A 22,603-nucleotide genomic window follows, 5' to 3' on the forward strand; every position below is an offset into this window, starting at 1 on the left:
CTAAATAAGCCAGAAGATGGATACTGTCTTTATGATCTAAACAGCAAAAACACTGCTTGACACCTACATAATTATCTCATTTTGTTACTGGATTTGAGCTCTGAATCCTTTGAATTGGCAGCATTTAGATGTGTCTTTTTCCTCTGTTTATAATCGGTCAAAGACACATGGTGGCTTTCTGTGCAATGCCTTATGAACACAAGAAACGTGGGATCAACTAAGCCTAATTTAACATTAGTGCACATGAGCTTCTGTTGATTTCCTGGTGCTCATTCCTAAAGTTGAGTAGTATTCTCATGAGACTTTCAAAGAGTTTCCGTTTTATATATGAATTCTAGTATCAGTTCACCGATAAATGAAAGCATCACTTTTTGAAGCTTTAAATATCTTTAGGCAGGAAAATATACTTTAACCACATGAGTGGGTAACTGCCGGATTCTGTGTCATTTGTCTGTTTCTTTAATAGTACCTGTTGCACTTGGATTTTAGGTACATCATGCTTTAGATACTCCAGGTACCTCAGTTGGTCTGATCTGTGTCAGTTTTGAAGGGAATACTGACAAGAAGCCACTGTTGTGTGTATGAGCTTGGCGATTAGAACCATGATCTTCAGGAGCCCGGCTGTGCCTGCATGCGGCCTTGCACATAGCAGGCCTCGAACACGCTTAATATGTAATTTACATAAATGCTTCTTGGTGGTTGGTCAGTTTCATGGCCTTGTGCAGATGTCTTGAATTAGCTTTTGTGAGCAAGAAAGGTAATCTCTCAGGCGACATTATAGCTTGTTAGAATAAATTGCAATTTCACAATGAGCCACCAGTTCTTTATTAGACGGTAATCTGTCCTATGTGACTTCAGCATGAAATTTATAAAGATTTTTTGATATGTGCACGCTTGCTTTCTGCAGTTCCAGCCTACGGATGAATTGAAACCGAGACTCCCAGACTCTGCCATCATCTCGAACCAGGCATCAGTGCTAGTTCCACTGATGTACTAGCTATCCCTTATCATCGAGTTAAATAATTGTGAATCATTCCTAATTTTAGGATAGTTTCTTCATTAATGTTTTTAATGTATATGATAAATAATTTAGGAACTGGATTTGTATTATATCGAAGTAGAAAAGTTTGAACTGATATCTGAATTCCTTTTTAAGTTTTAATAAGTGTAGTGCAGATAATCTGTTTTATCATTATATTTTTAATCGTAGGCTATGATTTCCACACTGTCAGAAACTCTGCTTTTAATATTTAGAAATAATTTGAGCATTATAGACTATCATTTCTGGTTTATTTAGCAGCAGATGCTGAATTTGAGTTTTGAATTGAGTGAATGACAAGGAAAGTGGGACATGTGGGATCCTGGGTGCTGGGCATTGGCACACACAGGCTGTTCGTGGAGTTCTGGGCCCTGACCTTCATAGAGTAGAGATAATCAACTACCTGTCTCAGGGTTTGAGGACTAAATGGGTGTCATAGAGCTTTGTGGTTGGCACATAGGAGACACCTGATAAAGATCAGCACTTATTAAAATTCTGTGCTGCTCTTTTCCAGGATAAAATGTGTTGATATTTTAGGAATTTAAATAGCCCTTTTTTTTTTTTTGGTGCCCGACTTAATGGGATTGTGATAATAGTCTTGCTAATTCTCTGGCTTTGTAGGTTGTTTTTTTTTTTCCTTTTGTTCTTGAATTTTCCAAAATAAAAAATTTTACACTTAGCAAAATGCTGAAACATTTTATCTTCTTTATTTAGAGCATTTGAATATAAATGTGAGGAAAACTATTATAGTATAACCTTGGGTTGATGACCCCATAACTAGGGAAGGCCTCTAAGATATAGATATAGATATAGATGTCTGAGTTAATCTAAATACTTGCAATTCTCGAGGAAATCCAGCAAGCAAATGTGCTAAATACTTCTAGAGAATGCTATGATTGAAATCGTGGGTTGCATGAGTCCTCCAGGGCAGATCAGTTTCTTTGGTACCTCTTGCATTTGTGACAATTATTACAGACTGATTGCATTTATTAGAATATACATTTGTCCAACATACCATTTTTAGTTCTCACTGAGCAGAGGGAGATGGTACTTAGGATTATACTAAGTCAAGGTCACAGAAACCTTAGAGTATGAGAGTAAGGATTATTTTAGAGCAGGAAATAGTACATGAAGTCTTAGGAATATTCAGTTTAGAAATTCTCAATTATTAAAGGGTTGGCTCTAAGAAAATGAATTATTAATATATAGATAATGTTTTTCACTTTCTGGGCTCACTGGAACAGGATCTTCCATGAAACACACACCATCACATCAAAATTTCCTGGGCTGGTGATTAATAATGCAAATTTATGGGTGCCACCCAAGACCACTCAGAATGTGGAGACAGGGCCCAGGCCTGCATTTTTAACCAGCTCACCTGATTTTATGCCCACTGAAGTTGAGAACCTTTATAGTCTATGGAAGCTATTTTTTAGTAATTAGATGTTTATCATTTTTTAATTAAAAGCTGCTCCCTTAGATGCATTGAAAATGGATATATTTTTTTCCTTACAAATGACCCTGATGTAATTAATTTTACACGCAACATGCTCACAGTTCTGTAAATCTGTTTAAACAACGGCGGGCCTAATTATCCTGAGTCTGGGCACTGCAGTGTGTAGAACCCAATCCCAGAAGGCCACATTTCAGCCTTAAGCCTACGTTCCACCGGGTGCTAGACGCCGAGTAGGTCTGTGTGGGCCAAGCAGGCTGGCTAACCGGCGATTACGACTCATCAATGACACCCTCGCTCTGGGGTGTGCAGACTAAACAGCACCCCCAGACGCTGTGGTGGCTGCGGTAGAGATGGTCAGTCCGCCCCATGGCATGGCCGCGGGACGCTGTGCGGACCGGCTCCATAGATGTTTTCAATGTTAAAGCAAGGAGACAAGTTTGTAATTCGTGCCTCCTGCCCTTCCAACTGCCACTGTTCCCATATCCTCCCAACCAGGCTGGAAACCTTAGGAATTGATTTTATTTAGTTCTGTATTCCTGATTCCTGTTGCAGAGTGACCATGATTATTTTAATTTGTATTTTTTCCACTTTTCAGATAGCAGAACTGGGTATTTATTTTCCTTTTTTTTTTTTTTTTTTTTTAAGATTTCATTTATTTGCGAGAGAGGGAGCACAGAGAGAGGGGCAGAGGGAGAAGCAGACTCCCCGCTGAGCAGAGAGCCTGATGCAGGACTCAACCCCAGGACCCTGAGATCATGACCTGAGCTTAACCGACTAAGCCACCCAGGCGTCCCAGTAGAACTGGATATTTAGAAGCCCAAGTAGCTACTATAAACTGGCACCCACGACTGTCAGCATGTCAAATGATGCTGCGAAAATGTTCTCACGTTGATAACATGTTGCTGCCCCTTTTTCCTTCCACCACTTAGTTTGCACCACTGTGTCCTGCCCGCCTTTTGCAGGAAGAGGTGTGAAGGATAAAATTTAATATATATATGGTACGGTTTGCTGTCCTAGGCTGTAAAGTCAAGATCTCTGAGTCACAGAGTGCACATGGAAGGGGCGAAGACCATGGCCATGGGGTCCTATGGGATGTAGAGCTCATTGTCTCCCAGCTGGGGGAGGAGCCATTGGAGGAGATGTGGAAAGAGTGGTCCCCAGAAGGAGGAGGAGACCCAGGTGACGTCATTAATGGAAACCCGGTCAGGGGAGCCTTCAGTCATGTCCAATGCTGCCAAGAAGTGGAGGAAGAGAGTGATGAGGATTGGCTAGTATGTCTGAACACTTGAGTCACTGGTGGTTGCATCTGGAGCAGCTTTCAGTCCCGTGAGCATGTTGCCCCCGCAGTCTTCCCTGGCAGCCATCTCAGGACTTTCCTCTGGCTCATACTGGCTTTCTTTCCTCTTCTTGGAGGAACCAGATTCTTTCTGCCCCAGAGCTTTGGGATATGCCGTTTGCCAGGAATGCCTTTCCCTAACACTTCACAGGCTTACTCCTCACATTCAATTCCTCAGCCAATGTCTTCCTCGGAAAAGCCCACTGAGATTTCAGGAGTCTCTCCTCCCCTTCCCCGTCATGCCAGATGTCCCGATTTGCAGTTATGTCCTAATCTGGTGCTTATTTTATTGCCTAAATTAGATTATAAACCCTGTGACAGAGATCATGCCCATTTGTTTACGTCTCCATACCCAGTGCCTACCATAGTGCCTAGCACGTGGTAGTTGCTCAAGAAATACTGGATGATCGGCTTACCAAACATCCTAGCATACAGCAAAGCGGACACTGGTTTGAGATCCGAAAGAAATTATCCTGAAATTTTAACAACATTACAGTGCTTTAAATTTGTTCACAAATGGGTGGTACCCCCAAAATTGCAAACTGACAGATTACATTCGTCTCCATAAAAACTATCATGGTTGGTCCAGGCTGCGCCCACTGAAAGTGACAATTACCGATCTTCCGGGAGCCTCCCCTCCACCCAAATACTGGTGACCTTACACCTAGGTTTCCAAATCAGAATCCCTTGTCTTCAGCTTCCACATAATTTTTAAGGCCTCTGTTTTTGTCAGCTTAAGAAATGATGTATTTAAAAGATGACTTTTAGTTAAAAAAAAAAATCAGTCATGACACCGACAGGCATGGTTTCCCAGGGTGGCGGTGGCAGGAGCCCGGTGGGAGTGGGTGTGGGTGTGGGGCAGGGGTGAGGTGAGAAGCAGAGCTGCCCACGGGGGCAACGCACGAAGAATTTTGCTGCAAGAGTAGGAGGGGGCATGAATGGCATCAGGGAGCTTTAAAAAAGACCGATGACACAAGGCATATTTATACATCCACAGCAGTGACGTGCTGAAGGGGGAGAAACTGACCATGTCTTGAGAAAAGGGGAAGCGTGAGAGTGAAATCCTTAAGAAGGCAAAAAGTCTGAGACCCAGCGACCAGGGGAGGGCTCAGCATTGGGCTGGAGCGCGATGTCCCTTGCATCCTAATGGCCGTGTGGGGACACAGGCGGGCGGTATGTACAATTTCCCCCCGGGAACTAGGTGTCACGGTCTCAGCAGAGAGCCACGACCAGTGACTTCCCCCCCTGCTTGCTGGGGAACTGGGAATGTCGAGGGCGCCCTGGAGACGTGATGTCCACTTCACGGGATCATTTTCTCCCGCTGGGGCGTTGGGTTTAATCCGGGTTGGGGTTTTGTCAGCCCATTACGACCAGGCAGAGGGGGCGAGGGGGTTGGGAAGGTGGTACCACAGTGACAGGGCGGTGGCTCGGAGGGTGGAGAATTGTGGAATTTTGGAATCAGTGGTGGGAGCACAGGGAGAGAGGGTGGCTGGAGAGGGCCATTTGCAGTGACCCTTCCAGAGGTGGTGGAATGCCGCGTTTGCCGCAGTGTGACTCTGGTGCTGGGGGCTGTCCCCCCCACCCCCGGGAAGGAGGAGGGACTCACTGGAGCCAGGTAGGTCAGGAACGGAGTGGCCAGGGTTTCGGGAAGGCCGTGACAGTCACTGAACAGTGACAGCAGTGATGGTGGGGAAGGTAGGAGGGCGTGGACCCGAGGTCACCCGTGAGTGGCGAGGATAGGAGTGAGCGCGACAGAGGAGAACCGGAAGCTGTCTGTGCTTCCAAAGGCCTGGAGGGAGTCAGCGACTCACGGTCACTTGGGGGCTGGTGAGGCTGGGCTTCGAACCTAGGCAGGCTGAGGCCCAGCCCGGCCCCCGAGCCCCAGGCCAACTGCCCCAGAGGAGCTGGAAACACATCCCCACGCTTAGAGGGACACGGTGCAGCATAAGATACGAAGCCACACGCGAGCGTGGAGGGTGTTTGTGATTCTCGGATCAGCCACAGGTTAGTACTTCTTCCATCTGGGCCGTCCATTAAAGGCTGTAGCCGAGGTGAGGTCAGAGGCCGCAGCTGCCCCCGCTGGCTCCGGGAGGCCATGGCTCGGGTGGCCGTCCCGCCTAATCCTGTCCTCGGTGCACTGCTGTTGGCGGAAACAGTTGGGTGGCAGAGCATGGTGACTGCTTAGGACCGTGGGCTCGAGTGAGCCCTGGCTCAAGGGCCAGACGGGGCCCTGGAGGAGCTCACATGAACCATCCGCCTTCCCCCTGCCGTGTGAAGGTGCACGTCAGGTCTGCTGGCTCTGGGTCTGCAGACCTGGCCCTGGGAACCCGTGGGTCTGCCGGGTTGTACGTGAAAATCCCCAGTGCTTGGGGCTGCAGGCACTCTGGGGCCAGCTCTGAGGCTGGTCGTGATCAGAGGGTCTCTTCCTGCACCCGCGGACGCCCATCCCTTCCTCCTTGTCTACATGCGGCTTGTCGAGGTTCTCCTACGCAGACGTCTGTCCCAGAGGAGGAACAGCATGCGAAGGACCGCGGGATCCCGTAGAGTCCTCCGATTAGCTCTGCGACCAAGGCATTGCTATCCTTACTTTACAGAAAAGAAAATAAGTTCAGAGGGTTTCGCTGTGTCTCAATCGCACTCATAGGTGGTAGAGCCAGGATGCAAAACCGACGATCGGAGCCCAGATAACGACTGCTAACCAGGTTTGAGGGCTTAGTAGGAGCCGGGCGCCGTGCCCAGCACCGCTCGTGAGTAAGGCACTGATGCCCCGCCACAGTCCCTCCCGCAAGGCAAGTGCTCTTACTGACACCATCCCTGTTCCACAGATGGGGAAACTGAGGCGGAGGGCAGTTTTCCAACCTGTCCGTGGTGATGACACAGGCAGCAGGGGGTGGGGGAGGGGTGCGAGGCCAGGCGGTGTGGTGCAGGACCCTCGCATCTGGGGTCTGTGTTGTTCCGAGACACCCCCCCCCCACCAGCTGCCTTGCCCACAGCCATCTCCTGAGCACCGTCTTCCCACAGTGGCCTGGTCACCATCATATCTGTGCCTCGTGGACCGGTGACGACCAGGCTTCTGCTCGGGCTGAGCTCCTTCATTCAGGATTGCTGTCAGCTCTGTGAGGAAACAGGCCGCGGGGGGGAGCAATGCTTTTTCTCCTGCAGACATGGGGTGGCATGTGGTCGAGCCAGGACACGAACCCCAAGTCCTGACCCCCAAGAGGAGGGTGGTTTCTGCCCAGGCAGTACTGCCCACAACTAGCCAACCGTGTCCTCTTCCTTTGCCTCCTGAGGAGGTTCTGGAATGTGTGTGGCCAGGTGTCAGAGAGAGAGCCGTGCTTTCTCCCCAGCAGGGCCCAATTCATCAAGATTGTGTTGCATTTTGTTGGTCTGCAGACTTGCAGTGGGTAAGGGTGCCCACAGAAAACGGAGAGCAGGCGAGCTTGGGGGCCGGGGGGGCAGGGAATTGATCTTCAGAATGAAAACATAGGCCGAGCAGAGGGCGGATTTGCAGTTTGCCGTGGGAAAGCCATTCAAAGCAGAACGGTCAGCTGTGAACCCCGAGGAAGACAGTGAGCCTCCAGGAAACACAAACTAGAAAAACTCACTTGGGCCATTAACTGTAGGCTAGAAGCTGCGATAATGCGGTGTCAGGCAAACACCGGGGACGTCTTGTGTTTTTAGACAAAGTAGCTCAGAACATCACACGCCCATGATCCTTAATTTACTCACCCGACGTGCAAAGCGGGGTTTGATGGGGTGAGACAGGCTGGGGGGTGGGCAGAGCGGGGCATGTAACAATGCAGCTTCCATTTGAGAAGTGGAAGTTAAAGGAACAAATTTGCAGGTTGGCTCAGCAATGCCACTCACTCAAGATCCGTGCCCCCTGGGAAGCCCTGGCCCTGAAACTGGTGGGGATCTGGCCCCCCATTCCTGTTTGGGAAGCCACAGCGCCCCCTGGTGCCTGAGAAGTCTAACTTGAGCCCCCAGTGGGACAGCGCCTGAGGCTCCCAGCCCGCAGGGCCAGGTCCACAGAGCTGAGCCATCCAAGGTAGGAGGGACTGCTCCCCATGGCCACGGCCACCACCACGGCCATGGCCACGACCACATGCATTTCTGAGGGTGCTCTGTGGGAATGCCTCCACCCAGGAAGCCCAGGCACAGCATGGGCTTTCTGGCTTACGCCAGGTCACCAGGCAGTGCTCTGCCAGGGATGGACATCCCAGAGGGGGAGACTGTGTGGGAGGGTCCCCGTCCGGAGGTGGGGTCCCTGAGGTCTTCTTGGCTCGCCGGTGGGAGGATGGTCGGAAGTCCAGCAGAGGGCAGTAGTTGGCTTGTTTGCGCAGTTCCGGTGAGGCCCGGCTGGGCGACAGGTGAGTGTGACCTGGGGCCTCATGCGCTGAAGGGCCAGGCTTAGTTGGGGCTAAATGAAGACCAGCCGAGTGAGCCCAAGCAAAGGCTGTTTATTCTGAGCAGGGGGTCAGCCGCTGTCACCTGCGTGTTGGCAGAAAGACTGGAAGGCGGCGGAGGGATGGGGAAGCCTTGTAGGGGAGCCGAGGGTAGGGTCCAGGCCGGGAAGCTGGAGGCGGGCAGCCTGGAAACTGGGCAGCCTCTGGGACCTGTGCGGGGCGCAGGTTGGGCACTCTCTGGTTGGGGCCAAGTCGGAAATGGGAGCAAACACTAAGGAAGCTGCTGGTTAGTGATCAAGTCCCGGCCACTTGGGGCGGGTTGGTACAGGCGTTATCGTTTGGCCCCCCGGATTGTCACTAGAGAGAGCAGCGTGACTTCCTGCAGGAGTGACGGCTACCAGGCTGGCTTCCTGGGCAGAGCGTGGTGGCTGAGGTGCCGGTGTCCTGGGCAGGCTGCTGCAGGCTGTGGGTCAGAGCCCCCCTTTTATATACGGTCCGGCCGCTGACCATCCATCTGTATGTTCAGGCTGTCACCCTGCTGTCGCCGCCTGGGGATTCTGGACAGGGGTTTCCATGTTTCCACGTCACCCCGGGCCCCGCAGATGCCATCCTTCCTGTCTTCATCTTTGGACTCATGACCAGGCAAGCTTTCATGTGGTTTTGGGGGCAGGCTGATAGAGCTGCAGTTTTCAACTTTTACTTAGAATGGGAGATGGGACTGTCCCCAAGTACTGAGGGCCTCCCGGGGGGGCCCAGGCCCGGGCACCCAGGAGAACGCCCTTGGGGCCTGGCTGACGTGCCCTTTTCCTTCTCAAGCTGTCAACCCCTCCGGTTTGCTCTTTCCACCCTGGCCTGGCCAGGCTGTGTGAGTCTGGGCCGTGTGAGTCCACAGTGAGTGCTGGCCACAACGATCATCTACTTCGGCTCCAATCTTACTAATTCGGATCCTGTACATTTTAAGTAGAGAAGTTTTGGTCTATTTAAAAAAAAAAAAAAAAAAAAAATTTGCTAAGCCAATGCACTGTACAAAAAGTTTGCAGGGAGAAGGGTAATATTTAATTGGTTGCCAGCAAAGTTTTCAAGGACCTCAGCAGCACCGTGTTATATACAAAACCAGTGTAAAATCTTTTTTTTTTTTTTTACAAGTGTAAAATCTAATTTCAAGGCATTCTTTGGCTATTCCTGTGTTGGAAGAGGTCATTAAGAGGATGTGACCTCCGGTTGACCCATGAGCTGGCCCCGGGCAGTCCCAGGCTTTTTAAACCCTTGCATAGAAGTGTTGAGGCTTCTCTGTATTGGTCACTGCTCCCCGTCACAGTTCTCCCAGGGTCACCCAGCTCCCCTCCATCCCCCGCCCACGCCAGGCCCTCTGTCTCACCACCCTGCAAGAAACCTGCCTCCTCGAGGAGCAGTCCCCCAGCCCCTTCCCCAGTCCTGACAGAGCTCTGGGGGGCAGATGGAGCCAGCTCGCAGGCCACACTCTGCCACTTAGTAGCCACGAGGCCTTAACCAGTCTGCTTAATGTCTCTGAGCCTCATCTTCCTCGTCTGTGAAATGGGAGTGTGGTCCTGCACCACAGGGGCCCAGGCCCAGACCCACACTCCGCAAACCCACTCGTTTGTGGGGCTAGCTCTAGATCATCACCGTCACCTCGCTGCTTTGGTTCAAGTTTGCTTTCTGGTCAAAGAAAATATTCCCATTTCCTATCACTTTGGACATCAGTTCTGGCTGTGCATGCCCTCCAAACTCTCAAAGGGTGACAGTCTTTCTCCACCGAGGGGATTCAAGAGAATATGCCACAGGGGCTGTGGGGCTGCCAAGGAGGTCCTCCCTAAACTTGTGGAAAGGCAGTGGTTCGGGTTGGAGTAGAAATGTGGCCTCCCCCGTGGCCTCCCCGTGGCCATTTGCAAGGAGCAAGAGCTCATTTGCATGCACAGGCCTGAGGGAAGGAAGAAGCCGCCCTACTCACAGTCACACCTCCGAAGCGGAGTATCGGGGGGAAGGGGTGTGGACACGGTAAAGGCCATGGATTAATAACCAGCAGCCGGGGGCACTGCCGCCTTCCTCCACAGCCGATGTCCTCCCCCCGTCCCCCCCGTGACACTATCAGTTTCAAGACTGTTGCATCTGGCTGGTCCTGGCGTGGGTGACTTGTGGGACAATGCGGTCGTGATGCTTTGCAAACACCTGGTGCTTACCTTGGTGCTGAGTGGCCAGAGAAACGCAGTCAGTGCTCACTAAATGCCTTGCCTGGCCATGTGTCCCCTGCCCCAGTTTCTTGGTGACCCCAACCCCCCCCCCCCCGCCTCGGTACTTTGCAGCCTTCACAAAAGTCTCTGGGAAGCCTGAGGAACACCTGAGTGACAGACTAGAAAACAAGACTCAGATGCACTTTCTTTTGATTGAACCAAACCCAAGGGTTTTTCGAACACAAGTACCAGGCGTCTTAAAATTGGCATGGGAGACGACTGTCAAAAAATGTACGCAAACCAAGCCGAGCCTTCTGTCCTGCTCTGGTCTGCCCGAAGCTGTCGCGGCTGGAGCCTGCACCCCCTCCATCAGCACCCCAGGATCCCCTTCACCTCTGCTTCCTGGATCCCTTCCCTCCTCTTTCTGAGTCAACACCCCCCGCCCCCTGTTTGGAGGGAGCACATTTTCCAGAAGCTTCCTGAGGAAGGGTACATGAGAGTAGACTTTCTGAGACATCTTGTCTCTGAAAATGTCTTTGCTGTGACATCCATTGCCACTTGGGTTGGGTGCACGTTTCCAGGTTAGAAACTGTTTCCCCTCGGGGTTTAGAAGGCGCTGCTCCCTTACCCCTCCCAGCAGTCTGTGTTGCCGGTGATCGGTGCTTCCTGCGTGATGACCTGGGTTGTGGTTTTGTGTCTGTTTTCTCCTCTGGATGCATTTAGCATCATCCCTTCCCCCTCCCCAGTATTCTGAGATCTCACTGATGTGTTTCCATGTGGGACTCCTTGCATTCATTTATTGGGATCTGAATGGGGCTTTTGTCTGGAAAGCCAGGCCCACCATTTACAAAGAATAATAAAATATGCAGTAGGCTTTGCTGTAAATTCTATATGGCCAGTCGATTCTCAAAGACTGCTTTCCTTGTTGTTGCTGACCTCTTACGCTGTAAGCGGCCGTTAGCTGCAATCCAGGTGCGACTGGACAAAATCAGATTACGAGCAAATCCCCGTTTATTAGCCAGTTCAGCAAAGGGGGTGTTCGTGTCATCGACGAACACGTGTACTTCCGGAACGGTTGTTGGTTGATGTTTCCGTTTATGTTCAAGAGTAAGACAAAGTCAGACAACGAAGATGTTGTCCCTCGCAGACGCAACAGGTGTAAACAACCTCAAAAGCACAGAGAATAATAGTAACTCGTAAAATGTTGCAAACTGATGAGAAGTAAGGCATTTTGAGTGTTCCTTACATTTGTTTCTAATACAATTTATTTAATTGTAAGTTTACATAATGTCATTTTTTCTTAGTAGCTGTGTTTAGAAACCACCTTGGAAAATCTGAAAATTTAAAAAGTGGCTGTCACAAGTCAGAATAAGATGGCCCCCATTCACCACTGCAACCCGTGTCCTTCAGCTCTGAGACTTAAAAAAAAAAAAAAAAAATTATGATTTCCTGATTTGTTTTTTCTTCTCTTCATGTTTCTCTATTCTCTTCTTCTGGAATTCGTGTGAACTGATTTTCTTATTTTTAAAATCTTTTTTCTCTTTCTTTTAAAAATATCTCCTTGCTTTTTGGCTTTATTTTCTGAAAGATTTCCTCAACTTTGTCTTCTAATCTTTTAATTTTAATTTTTTCTAGCATATTTTAATTTCCAAGAACTCTTTCTTGTTCCTTGATTATTATAATTTTCGTCCTCCACCCCCACCTTCTTCTGCCAGATCCTGTTCTTGTCTCCTTGTCTCATGGGTATCTCTGTCTTGTCTGATGTCCCTGAAAATGTATGTGATTGAGGTGTGTGTAGTTTTTATTTCCAAGCATAATCTTTAGCTTGACTTTGGACACATGGTATTGGAGGTGCCTTTGATACATCCAAGTTTGGTTGTTGGCTATCGGGGGTGTTCAGAAGAGTGGTTTAAAACTGGAATATAGGGGCACCTGGCTGGCTCAGGTGGTAGGGCATGCGACTCTTGATGTCGGGGTCGTGAGTTCAAGCCCTACGTTGGGTCCAGAGCTTACTTAAAAAAAATTAAAAATGAAGAATGAAAAATAAAAGTGGAATGTAACTTCAGAAATTGACCTGGGAGTGATGATCTAAGGAGAGAACAGAGAGTAAGACAAGCACAGGGTCTTGGTAGAACCTGGCCATAGACCTCCCAGGTGTGGGAACTCTGAGAAAGGGATGGACCTGTAAAGGAACCCAAGAAGGAGCACCTGGGGGGTAGGAGGGAGCCTGGGCACACAGGTGTCAAAGAAGCCAGGTAGAGCCTTCAGGAAGGAGAGGTGGCCAACCGTGGAAGATCCTGAGAGGCCCAGTAAGATGGGGAGTGAAGACTGCTCAGGTGAGAAATCCCATGGAGTAGTTCGTGGCTCATCATTTATTTGTTTATTTTTTAAAGATTGATTTATTTATTTGAGAGAGAGAGAGAGAGAAAGAGAGTGGATTGTGGGTAGAGGGAGGGAAAAGAGAGAGAGAGAGAATCTCAAGCAGACTCCCCACTGAGCATGGAGCCCAATGCAGGGCTTGATTTCATGACCCGAGACCATGACCCAAGCCAAAATCAAGAGTCAGATGCTCAACTGACTGAGCCACCCAGGCACCCCTGTGGCTTGTCATTTAGACCCAAGTGTCTGCCCCTATTCTTCATTTCTGTTTTATTCCATGACTTTTGAGCTCATACTTCTGCGAGATGCAGTATGTCCACATCAACACCCTCCTTCCTTTCTTGCCCCTCCTGCTCGTCCTCTTCACAAGCATCCTCGTCCTTAACACCTACCACATGTGGCACTGGGGACTGCATCCCTTTAACACCATGTTGCCCTTAACAGGATGCGCAGACAGCCTCCTGGGTGACAGTCATGGTGGTCCAAGGACACTGTCTTTAAGCCTCGAGGCAACGCTGTGGTCAGCACTTCCCAGCAGAGTCACAGGCTCCAGAGGTAAACTGACTTGCCCAGAGTCACCCCCTGGGGAGGGGCCCACGGCACCCCCAGCCTCATCTGAACAACTTCGAGTGCTCCCAGCTCTTTCCTTCTTAACAGCACATTGCTGTGAACGGTGGACACCGAGGCCCAGCACCACTGTGTCGAACCCCCACGCTTAGGATGTTCTGTCCTGCTTTCTGAGGAAATGTCAACCCCTTGGCAAGACCCACTTTAACTCCTCAGGGGGTCTGTGACAGGGGTGAAAAGTCACAGGTCTTTGGTCTCAGGCTAATTTCAGACTGAGCTAAAGAGAGATCTCAGACCCCTCCCTCCCTTGCATCCCTTTCCCCACTTACAGACACAAGCCTCATCGTCCCTCCTCCCATAAAATGGTGGGTAAAAATAGTGAGCCCGGGGCTTGCTTTTGAGATCCCACCACCTGGACAAGTATTTATCCAAAAGCATGCAGACGTTGGGTGGACCCGTGGTGTGAGGGTGGGCTCCAGGCCTGGACCAGCTGGCTGTGAGGCCTGGTGCCTCCCCGGCCTCCTGGGAGGCCTTGGCTAACTCATGAAGCCTTAGCTCCTTCAGCTGGAAACTGGGGGCAGAGAAGCCTCACCCTTCAGCTGGGCCTGCGGAGGGTGTCAGAGAAGTAGGTGAGCCAACGGGTGGAAAGCGTGAAGCTCCCCTTGCTCTTGGATAAAGTGCTCAGAAACGTCAGCAGCCCCTGTTCCTATCAGTGGTCAAGGGAAGGGGTGAGAACTCTGGGGGTTCTACTCCCCCCCACCGGTTCCACCCCTCCTCTCCCATACAATGCCTGGGGAGTGACCTTGAGTAAGTCACCTAATTTCTCTGTGCCTCAGTTTCCTTATCTGTAAATTGAGGATTACCATGCTACCCACTGCAGAAGGTTGTGAATATTTTTTTTAGATTTTTTAAAAATTTATTTGAGAGGCAGCGGGTGGGGGGAGAGCAGAGGGAGAGGGGCAAGCAGACTCCCCACTGGGCAGGGAGCCCGACGTTGGGCTTGATCCCAGGACCCTGGGATCGTGACCTGAGCTGAATCAGACACTTAACCGACTGAACAACCCAGGCGCCCCTGTTGTGAATATTGAATGAGTTAAAACATGTGAAGTGCCTGTTACGGGGCTGGCTTGGCCGGATGCCCCCACATCGGCTGGCGATTCTGTAACGGTGATGCTGGTTATTTTGCACGTGGGTGTCCTCTGTGAGCAGCGCTCCGCTGGGCACTGTGTAGAATTCATAGTCCTACACTCCCTCTCCCAGAAACCGAGGGACTAGCATACGATAGAGGACAGAAAAGCTGTGAGAGGTGTTACATAAAGATACAGGCTCAAGTCTTTTTATCCTTTCTGTGAGAGCGTATGTGTGTTCAGCTGGGAGCTATATGATTGTTCTATGCCTTCTGGCTAGGAGTGATTTTTTAAAATAATAAACATCTATGTATTTTTCTCCTAAATTTCCAAAGTAATATACCTTTGTGGTAGAAAATGTAGAAAACACAGAAAAGATCAGAAAAGCAAATAATAAAAACACACCCACAACCCATCATCTAGAGAGAATGCACCTGGATATTTATCCATCCAAGTTTGTTTCAAGTCCGTGCATATATTTTAGTAACACTGAGGTCATAAATATGTATTATTTTGCAACTTGCTCTTTTATTCAACAGGATATGTGAGCTGGATTTCAAGGGACTCGGTCTTACGTGTCTTTGAGGCTCTTGTTGATGTTTAGAACAAAGTTTTGGGCCTCTTGCTCAGGATTTCTGAAACTTGAGTTAGTTATGGCCTCCTTTATCAGAAAAATTTCGTGGACCTCCAAGAATCTTCCATCAGTGAACCTTTGGGGTATCCTTGGGACCCAGTCTGAGAAGCAGTATATTAGATGGGTTTGATAAATGAATAGAAGATGAATAAATTAGATGGGATTGATAAAGGAATAGAAGATGAATAAATGGCACTTTACATGTTTTAACTCATTCAATATTCACAACAGGGGTGCCTGGGTTGTTCAGTCGGGTAAGTGTCTGCCTTCAGCTCAGGTCATGATCCCAGGGTCCTGGGATCGAGCCCCACATCAGGCTCCCAGCCTAGCGGGGAGTCTGCTTGTCCCTTGGCAGATGGCCACATAGGGTCTATTAAAAAGGCTTCCTTTGTGTGGGACGAGGGTGCTGTGGCAGGGATCCGTATCTGTAAGTGCAGGTGTGGTCCAGACCAACAGCCAACCACGTGCCGGTCCTGCTACTTGCCATCCATTCTAGCTTTTGACTCCTGTTCAGACTCCTATTTGTTCCTATTTGTAGCACCCAGGCTACTCCATCTGCAGCTGTTTTCAACTATCCGTGACTCTAATCATCAACCTGCTCCACCAACGTGAAAATATGAGTTTGTCTATACCGTTCTAACCCAGCACCATTGAAGCCTATATTTATCCTGTATCCCTATTAAACTAATGGTGTCTTAAAATCCTTCAGTGAAGTATTACATACATTAAGAAAAGTAAGCACAGGGGCACCTGGGTGGCTCAGTCATTTAGCGTCTGCCTTCGGCTCAGGTCATGATCCCAGGGTCCTGGGATCGAGCCCCGCATCAGGCTCCCTGCTCTGCGGGAAGCCTGCTTCTCCCTCTCCCACTCCCCCTGCTTGTGCTCCCTCTCTCACTGTGTCTCTCTCTGTCAAATAAATAAATAAAATTAAAAAAAAAAAAAGCAAGGGGCCTTTCCATTAAAAAAAAAAAAAAAAGAAAAGTAAGCACATTATCACCGTATAGTCTGAATAATTATCATGACCTGAAAACTTCCAGATAACCAGCCCCCAGATTAAGAAACAGGATATTGTCAGTATCCCAGAAGCCTCCTCAATGCCCCCTCCCCAAAAGGTAACTCCGTGCTGACCATCCATTACTTTTGCCTGCCTTTGAACTTCATACAAGCAGACCTATATGCACTCTACATGTATTTTTTTTGTGATGTGTTTAATTTCTTTCTCTCAGCCTCATCTTTGTGAGATTCATTTGTGTTGTGTGTAGGGACAATCTGATATTCTCATTGGCTGACCCTATTCCATTGTCTGAGTATACCAGAATTGATTTATCTATTCTATTGCTGATAGACATTGAGTTGTTTCCAGTGTCAGGCTATTCGAAATGAAACGACTGTGACGTTCTTGTACATGTATTTTGGGTAACACATGTAAGCATTTCTGTTGGCATATACCTAGGAGTGAGTCATGAGATGTATGCCAACAGTTTTTCCAATGGTCGTACCGCAGTGTAGGAATGTTCCAACTGCACCATCTCTTTGCCAAGACTTGGCATTGCCCCCCTCTTTCACCTCGGCCTTTCTGTTTGGTATGTGGTGCTATCCCATTGTGGTTTCACATGCATTTCCACAGGACTTGTGAAGTTGAACACCTTCTCATATATTTATTGGCCATTTGTAAGTCCTCTTTTGTGAAGAGCCAGTTCAAGGGTCCTGCCTGGGAAAGTGGGACGGGGAAGAATCCAGAGATGGACCAGGGTAAAGCAGCGAGAACTTTGGGGCCTCCATTTTATTGAAAACTTGTGGTATCTATAAGGACTGACTCCAGGGTCACGGGGAAACAATACCCCGTTATTCTGAGATGTCCCTAGCTACAAAATTCCTTTGTGTGACATGATGCCTTCCAGGGGACTCGATGTCTCATGTGAATTGGGATCCGTTAGGCAGGTGATAGCTCGTGAGGAGTATGTCCTAGCCTGACGCGTGGAAAGGCTGCTGTTTGTCCTGGGCCATTGGAATGTCAAGCTCCCACCACCAGTTGGAGCCGAGCGTGACTCTACAATATTCCAGAAGCCGTGTAGACTGTAGCGCTACTGAATCTAAGTGAATCAGCCCTGCCGGGCCCGAGTCATATATTTGGTGAGATATAACGTAATCCTCCCCATTCTGCTGAGTCTCATTTCAGTGCCTGGCCCACCCTGTGATGCTTATTAAAATGACGAACTCTAACACCTCTCTTATTCTTCTCTATAGTTCTATTTTTTAGAAATGTTTTAGAAATGTGAACATAAAATTGTTACATAGATCAACCCATTTATGATAAGCTAGCAATGTGGTGGAGCTTCTAGGGGATTTTCAGGTCCTCCAGCCTCCGCTGGGTAGACTTCACTGTGACGGCAGAAGCCGTGTCCCAGGGCCAGGCACCGCCGGCCACTGTTTTCATGCAAGAACCACAGTGCCGGATCCCTGAGGCTCGTCTTTCCATTTTGGTTTTGCCACAGAAGGCGCAATGGAAACCAGTTCCGTTTTATGGTTTTGGGGAATCTCTGGAATTTTAAATGCTGACTGGTTACATTTTTTTTTTTTCTGATTAATGTTGTATTGGGTTAACTCACATTAAAATATTCCAAACATTCTCCCATTTTAAAGTGCTGTCCTGTGCTGGCTTAGTTCAATCTTCTTCACCATTTTCCTGCACAAGGCACTATCCTGGCTCCCGTATTTACTGAGGATTCCGACCTTCTTGGTGCCTTTAGCCAAGTCTCTGCAAACCAGGTCTGAGCCCAGGGAGCTTCTTCTCTGTATTTCAGATTAAGCAGATAATCTCCCCTGGTGTGCCCCTGTGTAGATGGAGAAGCGCCCGGCTCAGGGTCGGACTGTGCACGTCTGTGTCTCAGTGCGCTACATAACCAGCTGTGCGATTTGAGTGAATCGCTTTCCCTTTTTTGCTGCTCAGTCTGCTCACCTGTAACATGGGTCTCTGCACCCCACGAGGAGAGGGTTCAATCAGATAATTGATGCAAAAGCAAACCGTGAACCTGAGGGTACCGGGCAAATGTGAATTATGATTTACATTGAGGCGTGGACCTGATATACTTGGTCAAGCAAACCAATGACAGGAGACCTTGGCAAAGTGTCAGCCTTGGGGGCCAGAGGCAGGGACAGTGGAGAAGGTGGTAAGAGGGACTTGGAGTAGACTCTGGAGAGCCAATGCCTAGAGCTCTTTTAGGAGTGAAAAAAACCTAAAAATCACAACTTACAATGAGAAGTACGATTTTCGAGCCATCCAGAGACTCATGTCTGCCAACCGGGGCATCGTTTCTCTGTAGTAAAACCGTGTGGGATGCCAACTTTTGAGCTGTAAGCTGGCTGGCTTGCCCGAGTCTACCAGAAGGACAGGCTGCCTTGGAGTGCCGTGTGGGCCTGGCCACTGAGGGCTTTTGGTGGTTGCGTTTGGTTTCTGCAGAAGGGGAACACCAAGGCCATGGTGAAGGTCCAGCTTGAGAAAGAATCTGTTTATTTCCAAAAACAGGAGAAGAAGAAGAAATAGAAGGGCTGAACGATCAACGAATCCATTTTCCTGATGCTAATGTTACCAACTTCTCCAGGAAGTTCTAATGTGGGCAGCCCTAAAGTGATAAGAAAGCATCATAGGCACATTTTTTTTTCCTGGGCTGGGGGGAGGGGAAGCAGAAGGTGTCACAAGTTTCTAGTAGAGGAGTCAGCTAGTCAGCTGTGTCAGCCTTAACCTCCTCACCAGGGGGTTTCACTCCCACTTCCGCTTGGTACATGCATGGGGGACCCGGCTAGGCCATGGTCAGGGTCCTGGGCCGTCTCCTTTCCCTGCACCGTCTGGCTCTCTGCCTGGGCTCTCCCAAACTAGAGAGGAAGTGCTTGGGGGTCAGGAGCAGCTCAAGAGAGTTCTAAAAAATTCAGAATTTTACTTTTCCCTGTATATGCACACTTGGGTATTTGCGCAAAAACTAATTAGCATGGATTACTTTTGCAATTTTAAGAGTAATATTAAGAAAAATAAAACTCAGGAGATTTGGCTGATTCTTTCTCTTACTCAACCAACATTCCCTGGGCACATGCTGGGTACCAGGCTCTGTGCTGGCTCCAGCAGATGCAAGATGAAGGAGACCCTGGCCTTGCCCTTGAGTGGCTAGAGGAGGACGCAGATGGACAAGTACCTAAGTGAGATAAGAGGTGTAGAGGCTTGAGTACGGGAGGTATCAGACAAAGGAATGAGAGGGGTAGCTTGGTCTGTGGGAGCCTGGGAAGGCTTTGTCAGGATGTAGTGCTCAAGCTGAATCTAGAAATAAGAGCAAGTTGTCCACAGACAGACAAAGTAGGGAAGGGCATTCCAGACAAATAGCACATTCTGTGCGAAGACTTGGGACCTGTCAATGACTGGGTTACCTCCCCAGCCCATAAGTGTTCAGTATGGTTGGAGTATTCTTGGAGAGAGGGACAGGACATCTGGCTGGAGAAGTGGGCAGAGGCCAGATCGGGGAGAGACTGTGTGTCATGCTAAGAAGTTAGGATGTCATTTATTCATTCAACAAACATTTATTGAGCACTTCCTATGTGCTCTCACCACTGTGGGGACTGGTGATACATATCCATTGACACTCCATCCCTGCCCTTATGGTCTTACATGCTAATGGTGGGAGGGATAGACCATGAAGTAAATAAATGAGCAAGATTATTTCAGATAATGGCGCTTCTTATAAAGAAATGTGAAGCAGATTAAGGAGCTCAAGAGGAAGGAAGGAAGAGGGAAGAAGTTGCTATTTTAGGTTAGGCAAGGCCTTCCAGAAAAGATCTGAATGAGGTGGGAGGGGAGTCCAGGTGAATATCTGGGATGGATTCATTCCTGATGGAGGAAGCAGCATCTGCAAAGGCCCTGTGGTGTGTGCAGGGGAGCAGGGAGGGGGCAAGTGGGGGACCTGGGTTCCAGCTGGCTTCTCCACCACTGTCTTCACAGGGCTGTCACTTCAGAAGTTATAACACTGCACCCCCCATGCTTTGAGTGGACACCCTAAGGGCTCTGAAATCCAAAAGTCCCTAGAGAGGCCTCCTGATCCTACGGGTGAGGCCCTGGGCTCCATCCTGGGCCTCCTGTCTCAGTCCTGCCTTCTCCCACGCTCCCACTTTGCTTTTCTACTGAGCATGTGTCCCCACCTGCAATTACATTAGCTGATCATTTGTTTTCTTATAAATCGCCTGTCTCCCTGCTAGAAGGTGAGCTCCGAGGAGGCAGGGAGTCACTGTCAGATTCACCGCCACCTGGCCAGCACGTGCTCGGTGTGGGAGCACAGTGGGGGTTGGGGAGCAGCCCCCTTTGTAAAGGGGGCCTCACGGAGCCCAGGGATGAAGGCCGGCAAGGCCAGGATGGAAGGACGGACTCGCCCCCCCCTTCCCACCCTCCCAGGGTTCTGTCTTGTCCTCCTGGAATGTCACCTGGAGTGAGCGAGTTCTCATCTTCCCTCTAGCAGGGGTTGGGGGAGGCAGAGAACTACAAGTGTGGGAGTGGGGGTTTCTGAGGTCGGAAACAAAGGACCACTTTGGTTTTTCTTGTCAGGACCCAAGGCCAAGCTGATTAGATATGTCCTTAAAGGCCTGTTTAGTGTGGATTTGGAGAAATAACCTGGAGGGGCATTGCTTTCTGCCCCAAAGTGAAATTCTTGAAACCGTGGGGGTTGGTCTTTGCTTTTGGCAAAGGCAGGCAACAACCCCGCACCCCCCACAAAACCGCCTGAGGGTGGAGATCAGCTAAGGGCTCGGAGGGGACCCAGGCCCTCCGGGGGTGACAATGACAGGAAAAGCCTTCGCTTCTGTACGGGTAGTCCTCAGGCTTCCCAGGACCTGGGCCTTCCAGAGGTAGCTGGTGAGGAAGATGAGGCTTTCCGGACTCCTTTTGTCATGCTCGAAGCCTCTCTAGGGCTTATGCAGAACTAAGTCACGTGTTTCTGGAGGCAGGTTGCGTATGAGACCATACTTCAAACAAACTGAAGCGAACACGGTATTTGACAATGGTGCATTCTCCAGGACCCCAGGCCGGGCTGGGGGAGCCCGGGGTGGCTTTTAGAGAGCCTGTGGGCAGAGGTTAGAGGAGGTTGCGAGTGTTTAGGGACAAGTGAGTCAAGTTAGTTAACTAAGGGGTGATTAAAATATTCAGCCCCAGGGTCCCAGAATGAGATTCATGAAATATTAGAGACCTTGAAAATGTATGCAAGATTCCAGTGAGCAGAAGAGCAAGTAATCTAAGGAGCACCGTGTACCTGCCACCAGGTTTATAGAATTTTAACATTTTGCCCGATTTTCTTCAGTTTTAAAAAAAGCGATACAGGGGCGCCTGGGTGGCTCAGTTGGTTAAGCGACTGCCTTCGGCTCGGGTCATGATCCTGGAGTCCCGGGATCGAGTCCCGCATCGGGCTCCCTGCTCGGCGGGGAGTCTGCTTCTCCCTCTGACCCTCCTCCCTCTCATGCTCTCTGTCTCTCATTCTCTCTCTCGCAAAAAAAAAAAAAAAAAAAAAAAAGCAATACAGACACAATCAGAGTCCCCTTCTGTACCCTTCCCTGATTCTTCCCTCTCTCCCCTCCCTCTGAGTTTAGTTATTATTCCCAGGCATGTTTTTATATTATCAATACAAATATTGTCTCCATAAATAATTATGCTATTGCATATGGTGTTAAAGTTTACATATCTTAAAGTTTTTTATTCTATAATAATTATAATACATATATATGTGTGTGTATATATATATATATATATATATATACACACACATTAGAGATTGTTATACCACTATATACAGCCTGGTGCAACTCACCTTCTTTTTTTGCTCAACATTATCCTTTGGCCATTTGCCCGATGTTGATACATAGAGCTAGAGTTCAGTCACTTTGCGTCTGTAGAACATTCCATCGTGTTAATACACGGCAAGCTGTTGACGCCGTCTTCTGTCAATGGGCATTTAGACTGTTGCAAGTTTCTGCTATTACAAACAATACGTTACTGACCATTTTTGTCCCAGTGTCCTCGCACTCTTGCTGAAGTTTCTCTAGAGTATGTATCTCAGAGTGGAATTCTAGCTCAAGCCCTCTGCAGACATCCTGCCGTCCTTAGTCTTGCCAGATGGGCCTCCAGTTGGTCAGGACCCATTGACATCCTCAGCAGAGCGTCAGAGTTCCTCTCTCTACCTCCTCACCACCTCTGTAGTGTTGCCAAAATGTTTCACCCCCTTGAGGGGAGGGTTCCGGGCCCTGGTGCCCCCCACAAGGGCTGACAGCTGAGGACTCCTGGAGGCTGAGGAGGGCCCTTCAGTCGTCAAAGGGGAGCAGAAGCCCGTGATACCCTCCCCTCGCTCCCCTACCAGTCTCTGTCACTGAGTCCCCGAATCTGTGCCGTGCAGGTTGGATTGTATCACACGGGCTCCCTGGTTGTAAATAGTAACTGTAATCCCTTTG

The 22,603-nt window shown here is 49.2% G+C and overlaps 1 protein-coding gene across 1 annotated transcript; it reads right to left on the reverse strand.

The window, feature by feature from the left end:
* Positions 1-17,471: 17,471 nt before the first annotated feature.
* Positions 17,472-18,443, reverse strand: LOC123848986 (large ribosomal subunit protein eL43-like). Its single transcript, XM_045881819.1, has 4 exons — positions 18,388-18,443; positions 18,093-18,165; positions 17,784-17,926; positions 17,472-17,646 (listed from the first exon to the last, which is right to left on the reverse strand). Exons 1-4 carry the CDS (start codon positions 18,441-18,443, stop codon positions 17,472-17,474), a joined length of 447 nt encoding a protein of 148 aa, XP_045737775.1.
* Between the last annotated feature and the right edge of the window lie 4,160 nt (positions 18,444-22,603).

Source organism: Mirounga angustirostris, unplaced genomic scaffold (assembly GCF_029215605.1).
Source record: "Mirounga angustirostris isolate CCGP_5_RB_7025 unplaced genomic scaffold, mMirAng1.0.hap1 SCAF_2, whole genome shotgun sequence".
Lineage (NCBI taxonomy): Eukaryota > Metazoa > Chordata > Mammalia > Carnivora > Phocidae > Mirounga > Mirounga angustirostris.

Bases quoted from the DNA above. Each gene is read 5' to 3' on its own strand.
- LOC123848986 (XM_045881819.1), bottom strand. From the start codon at position 18,443: ATGCCCCGGTTGGCAGACATGAGTCTCTGGATGGCTCGAAAATCGTAC. The intron at 18,166-18,387 runs GTAAGTTGTGAT...CGGTACCCTCAG, and splicing joins CGAAAATCGTACTTCTCATT to GTTCACGGTTTGCTTTTGCA. The intron at 17,647-17,783 runs GACAGCACTTTA...ATAAAACGGAAC, and splicing joins ATTGAACTAAGCCAGCACAG to TGGTTTCCATTGCGCCTTCT.